This window comes from Diaphorina citri, unplaced genomic scaffold (genome assembly GCF_000475195.1).
Source record: "Diaphorina citri unplaced genomic scaffold, Diaci psyllid genome assembly version 1.1 scaffold421, whole genome shotgun sequence".
Taxonomy (NCBI): Eukaryota; Metazoa; Arthropoda; class Insecta; order Hemiptera; family Psyllidae; genus Diaphorina; species Diaphorina citri.
In genome coordinates, this window is record NW_007377856.1 from 88,299 (window position 1) to 101,664 (window position 13,366).

Here is a 13,366-nt window from a genome sequence, read left to right on the forward strand (position 1 = left end):
ATGTCTTCCAAAAGAGGGTTTGATCCCAAATTAACTTATTTTGAAAGCTTTCATACACCGACCTAAAACCCCAAAGATATAACATTTCCCAACCCCCTGTCCCATGTCTATTGTGAATCTGTAATTGTTGAAACCCATCCTCCCAATGCCCCTAGTACTATAAGTCCTACTTCAGTCTAAACACTCTAATATAATAAAAAATTACTAACAAAAAAAAAAGAAAAAAGTAAAAACCTACAAATACTATAACCATCACAAGAAAATTGGAAAAGAATACTTAATTAGGTACTTACTTACATAGTTGAATATCTGGAATGGAATATGACTATTTATCACGAATGGAAAACCATATGTTATCCAGTCCTATATTCTTGGATAATCCGTCGTATAATATTGCTGAGCTATCCCAGCAAGGAGGGCAGCTCTAGACGCCTCTTCCCAGTCTTCGGGGATGTCCTCATAACTACCACCAGGGGGAGGGAATGAAGGTTTCCCCTCTACGGAGAACTTCTGGGATACCACCCCCACCGCGGCCATTATTGCCCATAGGATGGTTAGAATCAGGTCTGGAAAAAAAACAAAGCTAAAATTTACTTGGAAAAAAAAAAAAAAATATCCAGCCTAGTTTACTTGGAGGGTAGCGAGCGCTCTTCTCTTGTAAACGCTGGATCGCGGGTTCAATGCCCGCCCGGGGAGAACTTTATGCTAAACAACCAAGGTTCGTTTTCGGAACGACTTGTTTTCTCTTATCCTGCCTGTTCTTCTTCTCTTTTCGGTATCGGGACCGTCCGACCTCCGTTGTTACAGTTCCTTCTATCAAGCATAAATGATTAAATGCCAGTCACAAATGTCATTCATTCCCTGATAAATACACTATGCTACATTTTATGACTTGACTTGGACTCGAACCATCAACCTCAAGATCCAGAGTCCACCATGTTAACCACTACACCACTGAGGTAGGTAAAAAAAAAAATACAGGGTGGTAAGGTACTCACCAACATTCTGATACGGCGGGTCAATGGTGGCCAAATTGAAATTATCCGCAGTGAGTCGAGGGGGAGAGAAAGGAGAAAGACGGGGTTAGCATTCTGCAAAACTGTGATGGAAAAAGATATGATAAAATTGGAAATACGTATGGGAAACACAGAAGGGAGAGGGGTGGAAACGAAAAAACGAGGTAGCATGTAGAGAAAGTCAGAGGGAGAGAGAGACAAGTAGGTTGATATAGTGAGATATCAGACAGATAGTGAAAGAGAAAGAACGGAGAGCTGAAAAAGAGAAAAAATTTCCGTGAAGAGTAAAAATAAAATGAGAAAAAAAAAAAAGAGTGGCCCGGAGGGGGTTGGGGGAAATTTTCCAATCATACGTAGAGGGTTGTACTCAGTCGGGCGAAAGAATGTTATGTGCATATCGCTATGTGAATATTGTACCTACAGGGTGATTCATTCTCCCATGGTAAAGCTGGTTGGGAAGGCGAAATCCAGATTTTTTTCCACACCACCCCGATAGCTCCAAGTCATAAGGGTTGGAAAAATGAACGAACAAAGAAGGGACCCAGTCGGGAAACTGGGAAGAGGGCAAGAGGAGCCAATTCGGTAAAAATCCAGAAACGGAATGAAGAAGAAGAAGAAGAAGAAGAAGAAGAAGAAGAAGAAGAAGAAGAAGAAAAAAAAAAAACAATGAGTTTGTAAATCTTGTTACCAAATCCTAAAAAAATTCCATCGATAGACGATAGATGGGCTTGTAGATGATGAGATAATAATAGGTAGACACATTTGAATTTTTCATTTGCTGAACAGGGGGCTCCATTTCTGTACCTTAGCTAACATACAATTCTAAATGTCTCATTTCAGAACATGAAAGTAATTACTGAGATAATAGACACATTTGAATTTTTCATCTGCTGAATCTCCATTTCTGTTCCTTAATTCAAATTGTCTGATTTCAGAACATGAAAGTACCTCCGACATCAACTCAGAACCCAACAGTTCTGCGGACGAGGATTCACAAATGAGGGGGGAAATATTTATTTATAATTTTTGACCTCAAGTTCATACTCATACCTATTGGCTCTTCTTCTTCCTCCTCCATTTTTTGACTGAAACAGCAAATCCACTTTAGCTATGCTACTGGCCATAATAAATTTAACTTTAAATTTTGATTAGTTTTTTTTTTCTTTTTTTTTTTTGAAAGAGGGGTCTGTAACGAGAGAGGTCTTATTGACTCGAATTCAAAGAGAGAAAGTCAGGTTTTCGATAAAAACTCATTTTCGACAAGAAAAACGAAATCTTTCCAAACGAATTTAGCGTGAATAATGATTCAAAATAGGGAGCAAGTATCAAGGTTTTGGAACTGATGAATGGACCAGGAATTTCACAATGTGTACAAATGAGGCTCAGGCTGAAACGAAAGCTGCAGAGGAATCGAACCAGTTTCACAAACGAGCAAATCGATAGTCTGGAAAAAGGTAAGCATGATTTTTGATGAGTTTTAAATGTGTATCCTGTTGTTTAGTAGCTGGGAAGGTAGGTGCCTTGTGAGCACTAGGTCGAGGGTTCGATTCCCGCCCGGGCGGATTTTATTCTGAACGGAGAAGGTTCGTTCTTGGAAAGGCTGGTTTTCTCCAATCCTGTCTTCTTTCTCTCTTTTTGGGACGATAAGACCTTGGCACTTACAGTTCCCTCTATCGTCTATCAAACTTCTTCAAAAAAGCTACCAACTACCAAATGGATGATTTGACATCTCCACTAATTTCTTAACTACCAATTTGATGATTTAGCTATACCGATAGTACCGATTAGAATTTATTATTAAAGCTCACACCTTTGATTTGACCATTTGTTTCCAGAATTTGAGAGGACGCACTACCCTGACGTGTTTGCTAGGGAGAGGTTAGCAGACAAAATAGGACTCCCTGAAGCCCGGATACAGGTAAGATTTCATGGCAAAATTCCATTTATACCTATGTAGTATGTAGGTACCTACCTACCTGTTTTAGTTTTATTTAATTATTTTATCTTTGTTTCCTTGGTACTGCAACCGAGTCTTGATGCAACAGATTTGAAGGACTACCTTTGTCAAACATTGATCAGTGATCACAATTTCAGCCAAACATGATTTTTTACAAAGCTACAAGTTATAACTCAAAGAAAGGCCTTTTTATTTCAACCAAATTCCAAAGAAATATTCGAAATATGTCTAATTTCGGACCTCTTCATCTTAAACAAAACAAGGTTGAGAAAAGCCAAACGTTCCTCGTTACGTTGATTTGTTGTCCGAAAAGGAAAACCCCATTTCTTCTCAATTGACTGGTCACAAGTTACAGGCATGAAGTTAATTACACATCCCTCTTCAGTCTCGGGAAGATGAAAAAACCCATCAACTCCGAATGTTTTGTTGGGAGAATTTCGTTGTTGTGACATTTCTATAAAAAGGTCGAAAATAGAGGCAGCCTTTCGGAGGCCTTTTCTAAAGAATAAAGGTATTGAGGAGTTTAACTATTCCTGTACCTATAGGAAAAAAATTGAGATATAGATCAAAGGATCAGTGACAGAATCTTAACATCAAAAAGGTCGCATTTTTGGAGCACTTATCTTTCCATCTAGTTTTTTCTATCTTGGTTACTCGTACAATCCGAAATAGGTATGTATTTCCAAATTTTCAAGTAGATATCAGACCATTAGAAAAGATCTATTAGAGAAGGGAGCTTATATTGCGTCAAAGCATATTAGAGGAAAAAATACTTTAGGACCTTTAGGTAATTTTAACTCTGCGAGTACATAACGATACTACCTACATATAACCTTTTGAAGTTTTAGATTTTTGAAAATCAGCCTTACAATAAAATTATTTACATTGACCCATTTATCTAATTTTCACTCCACTTTTCTGTTTCGGCAGGTGTCTTCAATTAACCGGGTCCTCCGAAATCTCGCCGCTCAAAAGGAGCAGCAAGCCTCCGCCCACAACCAGACCAGTGAAACCGTCTACGATAAACTGCGCATGTTCAACGGGCAGCCTGGGTGGGCATGGTACCCGGGTTCGACTCCCACCCCAAGCCCCGCCCATCTCGCTCTTCCACACAACCCTGGCTCCGTCACACCCATCTCCCGGGACGACGCTAAAGGTAAGTTCATATCTATCGGGAAATATGCTACTTTCTGTGAGTGAGGGGATCCGAACAACATAAATAAAAATCTGATATACAGGGTGTTAAAATGGAGGTAGAAGGAGGAAAAACACCGGATTCAACTAAATACCTGATTAAATCGGACTGATGATCCTGAAATCACACAAAGAGAAACACTAAACTTTATTGACGGACTGCCCAAAGTTTTGGTTGCCAAACGACAAGTCATAGGTACTTTTCAGACAGAATTGTTGCAGTTAAAATTGAAATATTTTAGGCACCAATTTGCCTAAAGGTGTGTCCAAACAGAGTCGACCGACGACGAAGTGAAACTATGTTATCGAGACAGTGTGGACGGTTCAGGCAAATTGGATCGACGGCCGGTCGACTATTTGTGGACATACCTCAATACTGAAATACCTAGGTGGAAAAAAGAGTATTTAATGGATTTTTCCTAAAAGTCAATTTCCATATAAACTTGAACGCGCACTTGAACCACCCAGTTTATTGCATCACACACAAAGGGGAGTAAAATCGAGGGAGGGAGAGAAATAATTTTGTAAATTTTTATATTTACTTGATATGGGGTGGGGGTGGTATGAGAGGACATGGGTAGTTGACGCTGGCAAGGGGAAACCTTGTATAACTACTCAGCAGCACGACCTTTGAGCTGGAGAGAGAAGGAGAGAGAGAGAGAGAGAGAGAAGGAGGGGGGGAGAGAGAGAGAGAGAGCCGTTGACAAGCTCTATTAATCAGCCTTTGCAGTTTATTGGATACTTAACTTTTGCTTCGGGAAGGGGGACTAAGGTAAGGGTCAAAGGTTGCATAGGATGAGTACGAGGGAAATTGATAGCTCACGTATACCATCGTATACATAACGTGAGGTACAATAGTTCGAAATTATCTTCTTGTCAATGCTTGTAAGAGACAGAAAAAAAGAGAGATCTCAAGTTAGGTAAAAGCACAAAAAGCCCACTCCGAAGCAGAGGTGTAAGGAAAAACAGCCCCAAAAGATGGATAAAGCTTATACGAATCTCTGTAAAAGCATGTAAAAAAGAGAATAAGCCATATTGGGCTCATCTCTCTGGCTAAATCTAAATCCCTATGGAAAGACTGCCCAGATAGCTTTCTACAGGGGTAGGTAATATTCTACATAGGGCTCTACAAGCCTGACTGTAAAGTGTAAGTCCTTATTGAACTATAGGTTGTACAATAGTTATATCAAGAGACTACGTTTTACCACCGCCATTGTTCCGTGCAAACGCGTAACACTTGTCTACAATTCCATAATATTAATTAATTAATCTAATCTTGAATACACAAGAGATGTGTGGAGTGTGTTTTATTTTTAGATTCATGCAAAAATAAACAGGAGCCTTTCATCGCAAAACTCAAGTTGTTTCTTACAGGGTGGTGGAAAAAAACTTTCTCTGAACTGATCTGAAGAGACACAGTACGAGTACCTATATTAATGTGTGATGTATTAATATATGGTCAAATTTTTCGCACATTAATGCGTCACAATAGGTCAATTTTTTCGGTCCAATTTCCACGGTCAGTAAGGACAACACTTGAATATAAACTTTACTCCTTTTTAAGCGTTGGGTAGCATGTTTGATTCCTTATCCTCAACAGATAAGGTTCGTTCTCGGAACGGCTGGCTTTCTCCTATCCTGCCCTCCTTCTCTTTTCGATTTTGGGACGATAAGACTCCCGTTGTTTCAGTTTCCTCTACCGGACCTCTGGAAAAAGAAGAAGAAAGGGGGTGGGGGGGTGGGAGAAAAGACTCTACTACCACCCTGTATAAGTTATTGCATACATTGAAACCTGACTGTAAGTCCTTATCTATATAGGTACAATAGTTATATCAAGAGACTACGTTTTACCACCGCCATTGTTCGAAGCAAACGCGTAACACTTGTCTACAATTCTATTATATTAATTAATTAATCTAATCTTGAATACACAAGAGTTGTGTGGAGTGTGTTTTATTTTTAGATTCATGCAAAAATAAACAGGAGCCTTTCATCGCAAAACTCAAGTTGTTTCTTACAGGGTGGTGGTTTTGACAGAAAAACTTTCTCTGAACTGATCTGAAGAGACACAGTACGAGTACCTATATTAATGTGTGATGTATTAATATATTATGGTCAAATTTTTCGCACATTAATGCGTCACAATAGGTCAATTTTTTCGGTCCAATTTCCACGATCAGTAAGGACAACATTTGAATCTAAACTTTACTCCCTTTTAAGCGTTGGGTAGCATGTTTGATTCCTTATCCTCAACAGATAAGGTTCGTTCTCGGAACGGCTGGCTTTCTTCTATCCTGTCTTCCTTCTCTTTTCGATTTTGGGACGATAAGACTCCCGTTGTTTCAGTTTCCCCTACCGGACCTCTAGAAAAAGAAGAAGAAAGGGAGGGGGGGGGGAGAGAAGTTTGAAGAAAAAGAACTATTGAACTACGTAAAAAGCTCGTTTTGGTGGAATTGAAAACAGTGCAGGAATGTACATGGGTACGTACATTGTCCAGAGAAATAGGTGCATACTACAAAGGATTGGAAAGCACTTGATTTAAATAGGTTTTCTTGGATCCATTTACTTTCGAGTGTAGAGGAAGCCATAAAGAGGAACAGGCCGAACAAGGTATCTACCAATAGAAGCCCAAATCTAAAAAAAGCTTAAAATACCTAAATGTACCAAAAAAGACCAACATGAAGTTCATATGATACTGTAAAACCGAGGACGAAGTAGGTACCTTAAATAACTTAAATTCTTACTTGTATGTTCAGAATTTACACCACTGCGAAGGAACACAAATAGGAAGATAATAACGCCAACTTTTCCCTTAGAAAGAGGAGTAAAGGGATGAAATAAAGTGGGAGAAGGAGAAGACGAAGAAGCTGAAGAGAAGGGGGAGAGAAAGGAGAAAGACGGGGTTAGCATTCTGCAAAACTGTGATGGAAAAAGATATGATAAAATTGGAAATACGTAAGGGAAAGACAGAAGGGAGAGTGGTGGAAACGAAAAAACGAGGGAGCATGTAGAGAAAGTCAGAGGGAGAGAGAGACAAGTAGGTTGATATAGTGAGATATGAGACAGATAGTGAAAGAGAAAGAACGGAGAGCTGAAAAAGAGAAAAAATTTCCGTGAAGAGTAAAAATAAAATGAGAAAAAAAAAAAATAAATTAACTTATATTGAAAGCTTTCATACACCGACCTCAAACCCCAAAGATATAACATTTCCCAACCCCCTGTCCCATGTCTATTGTGAATCTGTAATTGTTGAAACCCATCCTCCCAGTGCCCCTAATTTTATTGAATAGATATCTAATGATTTAAACCCTATCTTTGGATCTGTTTGTAGTATTTATCTCTTAAGTTATTACTCATCTTCTCTTTTTTCACGACATCTCGTGTACCTTTCACTCTTGCTTTGTAATATGATAGTATAAGTATTGCCTTCTCAGTAATAACATCACCTAAGATTCAACGCCGAAATTCAACAGAAATTTAGAGTTATTAACCACTACGTTCACAAGGTAGATAGCCTAGAGGCGAGTATAAAATTTTATTGGGGGATAATATGAGTATGTATAAATTGATACGGAATATGGTAAGATATTCAAAAGAAGAAATTATTTTTTTACATATGATTGATTAAAAGGCTTTCTGTGGAGTAGAAGGGTCTTTATGTTTTTGTTAATTTGTTAATGTACAAAGTACATATAGTAAAAACCATTATCTATCTACTGTTTAGTTTTTCTTTCAATCAAAATGATAACGGGCGTGACAAAAGGTCTTCTGAGTCGTAAAATCAAGGCATTTGATTGATTAAAATCATAAACCAAGACATTTGTGATAACGATAGCGAAGAAGATATAGATGGTGATTATATGCAGCAAGTAAACAAGATTGGCAAAATGACTTATCCTATTAGTGCCTTTATGATCTCTTCATAGTTTATGATCTCTTCTAGGGGTTGAGTGACATAGAATGCCTTAACTTTGTACCTATTTCATGTTCAAGTTTTTCTTTTTCGCTTTCTCATATTCTGTTAAGTAGAAAGAAACAAAATTCATTAACAACAACAATAATAATGTGTTCTCAGGTCTGGTTCAGCAATCGGCGCGCCAAGTGGCGACGGGAAGAGAAACTTCGCAACCAGCGTCGCGACACTCGTCACTGGAAGTCCAAAAGAGGTTAGGTAAGTGCACGGAAAAAGTCGGAAGTTGTAGTTTCAATACAACTGGTACTTTGGGGCTTAAAAAATTATTTTTGTATATCACAAAGGGAGAGGGAGGGAGGGAGAGAGGGAGAGAAAGGGAAAGAGCAAGAGAAAGAAAGAAACAAAGAAAGAGAGATAGGGAGAGAAATTTGAATTGTTTAAAATATTCAATAAAAAATTAAAATATTCAGAAAACAGCAGCTCCTAAACTTACCGTAGGGAGTGTACACGAGTAGTGAGAACACAATTGAAGACAAGGCAAGGCTAGACAGACTGGTAGAGATGAGAGGACTACCGAACTGGTTCCACACAAACACCCAGAGACGTCCACATATGAGACCCACTGCTACCAGCAGCCAGAAAAGTAGAAAGAAACAAAATTCATTAATAACAACAATAATAATGTGTTCTCAGGTCTGGTTCAGCAATCGGCGCGCCAAGTGGCGACGGGAAGAGAAACTTCGCAACCAGCGTCGCGGCAGTACAGGTAGCGTCAACAGCGCTAACACAACCACTTCGACGACGGCACTGGATCATGTACCCCCCACCTCACAAAGTCCCCCGCCCAGTTCCCGCCTTCCCCTCAACCCAGGCGGGTTCAACCCCTCCTCTATGTATTCCTCGATACCTCAGCCCGCGGGCATGGACTCGTATAACCCCAGCTGTCTCCAGCAGGCCGCTAGAGAGCACCACCATCACTCCAGTTACTCGTATATGTTCCACGACTCGTTGCACAGTTTGCAGTCGGCCTACCAGAGGGCAGCACCGGCAGCCCATAGCTCCCCTCACCCCCACCCTGCCCATCCGGGTAGCTCACCGTACGGTACGAGCAATAGTGTGAACGGACCTCCCACCTCCACCGGAACTGGTGAGTTTAAACGCATCTTTTATCTGTGTCTCTTAACCCAAGTCTTAACAGAAAGTGTGAACTAAATCTTGGTTTAAAAGAAAACATAGGTTGGTAGGTACTTAATATTTTAACACAAGGTTTTATTTTCTCTGAGCTCTTTCAACTCTGACATTGGCAAACTGTCGAAACTGACCGACCTGATTAATTCTGATTTCAGGTGTAATAACGGCCGGCATTTCAGTCCCAGTTCAGATTCCGAATCAGTCCACGGATCAGCACAACTACTGGCCTCGAATTCAGTGATGGAAGACTTTGTTTGGGTTTCCATCACAGGAAATTCAGCAGAATTACTTCTTCGAAAAAACCTGAGGAATGAAGCAGTGAGTAAGTCGAAACTACTCAACAAAATCGAGTTTATCTGTCAGGTTTTTTCACCCCAAGATCTCCAAAGCCAGTCTTTCTTTCAAAAAGAAAATCAATAATTAGGTAGATAGATATTTTATAGTGAATTTGATTTTTTAACGTTATTTTGTGCCAAACCAAAAGTTTTTTCTATGTTGTATAGTTTAGTTTTGTGTTGTACTTCCGTCAGAAAGCAATTTTTTTAGAACTCGTTAAAAGTGGACACAAGACAGAAAGGACACAAGATGGAGCAGAACTTTTCATACCAAACTCCGTCAGAAAGCAATTTTTTTAGAACTCGTTAAAAGTGGACACAAGACAGAAAGGACACAAGATGGAGCAGAACTTTTCATACCAAACTTTGAATTTTTAAAAAAAAAAAGAAAAAAAAAATATTCAAACTACCACAGTAATGGGTCTTGATTTTTCCATGACCGGAAACATTATTGTCAATACTATGTAGGCATGGAAAAACAAAAGTTCCATACGAGTTTCATGTACAGAGACAAAAGAACAACAAAAATCTACCTAGGTTTATAAAAAAAAAAGGTTTACATTATCGGAAACAATTTTTCTTTTGAATTTAAAGTCCGACAAAAAATGTAACCGAGTTTGTTTCGTGAATTTTCATAAAAAAAGGTTTACATTATCGGAAACAATTTTTCTTTTGAATTTAAAGTCCGACAAAAAATGTAACCGAGTTTGTTTCGTGAATTTTCTTCGGAGCAGAAACTTGTACCCCATTCCCCCTGTAGTTCGAAACAAATGAAGTTTATTCTAATTTTATAACTTTGATGATTTGATTTTAAAATCATTAGAAGTAAATGGAATGGAAACTTATTGCTTTTTGTTTTGTTTTTCGTGTTTAATGTGTTTTGTTGGAAATGTATGCATGTGGGCTTTATGTCAGGGCCAGAAGAAAACGGGGAAATTTACAAACTTAGAACTGAAATTTAATAATATCAAAATTTCTCAAAAATCTCGAATCTCTTTCTCTGTGTCCTTTCTCAATGGAATGTTTATTTTGATTCCTTTCAACCTGTAAGTTATTGTGTAACTACTTTTAGTAAGTACTCATATGTTAAAAATTTAATAATATCAAAATTTCTCAAAATCTCAAATCTCTTTCCCTGTGTCCTTTCTCAATGGAATGTTTATTTTGATTCCTTTCAACCTGTAAGTTATTGTGTAACTACTTTTAGTAAGTACTCATATGTTTTTCTGGTATATCTGGTATAATATGTGTTCAATTTTAGTTGGTAGTTATTTTTTATTCGATAAATTTGGGAAGTACATAGGTAATGGGCTAAGAACACCTAGGTAGATAATTTCATTATTAATTAATTTAATTTCTAATCACTTTGTAAGGGTCTCCTTATTTAAGGAGTTTATCTACTCAGTCATAAAAGGAATACAATTTACTCCCCATATGAAATTTTTTAGAAAAACAAATGTGTCCCAATGTGCAATGATACATAAATATTATAAAAATGTAAATGTATAATTATGTTGGTATGTATTTAGGGTAACATGTAATAATTGTTTTTAAAATGCTGACAGGGTTTTCATTAAATTTCATAAATTCACGTTTTAATGTGTAAATTTGTAAAAGAAACAAAGAAAAAGAGAGAGGGAGAGAAATTTGAATTGTTTATTGACATTATCAAATTAAAATATTCAGAAAACAGCAGCTCCTGAACTTACCATAGGGAGTGTACATGAGTAGTGAGAACACAATTGAAGACAAGGCAAGGCTAGACAGGCTGGTAGAGATGAGAGGACTACCGAACTGGTTCCACACAAACACCCAGAGACGTCCACATATGAGACCCACTGCTACCAGCAGCCAGATAATAGGCAAACTATTAGCCAGTAATTTAAAGTCCTATCATACACAAAAACCTCACTCAGAAGCCTAGATTTAAGGGAAAATAGCCCTAAAGGATGGGTTAAGCTTCTACGAATTTAAAATCAATTTTTTCTTCTTTCAAGCATGTTAACACATCTGCCTTGTAAGCGCTAGGTTTCGGGTTCGATTCCCGCGCGGGGCAAACTGTATTCTAAGCACATAAGGTCGGTTCTTGGAACAGCTGGATTATGGATTTCTCTTCTTCTCTCCAGTTCTCCTTCTCAATCCTCTTGAAGTTTTTTTTTTTTGCTGGGATGCAAGCACTGACTCACTGAGCTCATGAGTCGTGAGTCACTGAGTCTGATTGGATTAAACTATTTTAATAATGTAGGTAGGTAGTATTAGGCTTTTAGTATCAACAGGAAAAGGAAACAACATACCAATCTTCCATTCAGTCTAATATCATTTGGTGAAATCATTGATGATCAAAATAAAATAAATGATTTCCGCGTAGGGCCTCCGTTTTTATGGCGTCCCAATGTTTATAGTTTATTTTTGAAGTTAGCAATCTTTCATATTCATGCCATAGTATGTTGGAATAATAAGAGACAGTTATATTAATTTCTTGTCAACTCAACTGTTATACTAATTTCTCGTAAGTCTAATACCTACGTGAAACAATAAACCATTCAGTACATTCAACATCCCAGGTACATGTCAAATAGTATGTCCCAATGTGCAATGATATTATAAAAATGTAAATGTATAAGTATGTTGGTATGTATTTAGATATTAGGGTAACATGTAATAATTGTTTTTAAAATGCTGACAGGGTTTTCATTAAATTTCATAAATTCACGTTTTAATGTGTAAATTTGTAAATACCTATTTTTGTAGGCAATATGTTTTGCATTAACAAAAGTTCAATATGAAATATTGTGTTTAGAAGTTAACATTACGAGACGTCAAAATAAAATAAATGATTTCCGCGTAGGGCCTCCGTTTTTATGGCGTCCCAATGTTTATAGTTTATTTTTGAAATTAGCAATCCTTTCATGTTCATGCCATTGTATGTTGGAATAATAAGAGACAGTTATATTAATTTCTTGTCAACTCAAATGTTATACTAATTTCTCGTAAGTCTAATACCTACGTGAAACAATAAACCATTCAGTACATTCAACATCCCAGGTACATGTCAAATAGTCAATCAAATTCAATCGAAAGCAATATTCTTCACATTTCACTTTTCATTGTAACCCTTGAACATATTTCTTGTAGATATTTTCTTCTGTCGTAAAAAAAGGTAGCAATTTGTAAATATAGATTTAACATCAATTTTAATAATTTTACAATATTTAGTCATCTTAAAATTTATTATGTAATAAACATATAAGTATTTTAATTATAAAGAGCCTTGTAGTTTTTATTCTACCTATACTGCACTAGTTGGGAAAAATGGAGTAACTTAAAAAATAAATAAATACAGAATATAAAGGTGCGCTATAACCCTAAGAAGGTACATATCAATCAGTCAAAATGCATGCTAAAATGGGGAAGCACAAATTGTTATTTATGCACGAATACATAAAAAGAGAATCCCGCTTAAACTTTATCTGAAAATCCAAAAAATAACATTACTACTTTATCATCCATTTTCTCAAAATTAAAATTACCCTAAACAATCGTGTGCTAAAACAAAGACACGAGAAATATTCTACATTAGAAAAATAGGTAAAAAAAGGACGGACACAGGAAATAAAACTTCAATATGTTCTCCTCGGTGGGTTTTACATAATTTCATTTAGGGAAACTGACCTAATAGTCAACTCCGAGCATTTGAAACCAACACATAATTTCATAACAGCTAATTGGTACATCAAGTACAGAAAAAAGTACTATAAAT

The 13,366-nt window shown here is 37.2% G+C and overlaps 1 protein-coding gene and 1 long non-coding RNA gene across 2 annotated transcripts in view; both read left to right on the top strand.

Moving 5' to 3' along the window:
- LOC103508662 (paired box protein Pax-6-like) overlaps nucleotides 1-9,883 on the top strand; it is a 94,524-nt gene extending 84,641 nt beyond the window's left edge. Inside the window, exons 11-15 of the mRNA XM_026823202.1 lie at nucleotides 1,952-2,013; nucleotides 2,392-2,470; nucleotides 2,852-2,934; nucleotides 8,774-9,227; nucleotides 9,427-9,883. Coding sequence (XP_026679003.1) covers nucleotides 1,952-2,013; nucleotides 2,392-2,470; nucleotides 2,852-2,934; nucleotides 8,774-9,227; nucleotides 9,427-9,512 — 764 coding nt within the window. The 3' untranslated portion in view covers nucleotides 9,513-9,883. The remainder of the gene's footprint in view (nucleotides 1-1,951; nucleotides 2,014-2,391; nucleotides 2,471-2,851; nucleotides 2,935-8,773; nucleotides 9,228-9,426) is intronic.
- Nucleotides 9,884-11,950: 2,067 nt separating this feature from the next.
- LOC113467171 lies at nucleotides 11,951-13,204 on the top strand. Its single transcript, XR_003391340.1, has 2 exons — nucleotides 11,951-12,170; nucleotides 12,652-13,204. It is a non-coding gene; the product is annotated as an uncharacterized LOC113467171 (long non-coding RNA).
- Nucleotides 13,205-13,366: the final 162 nt, after the last annotated feature.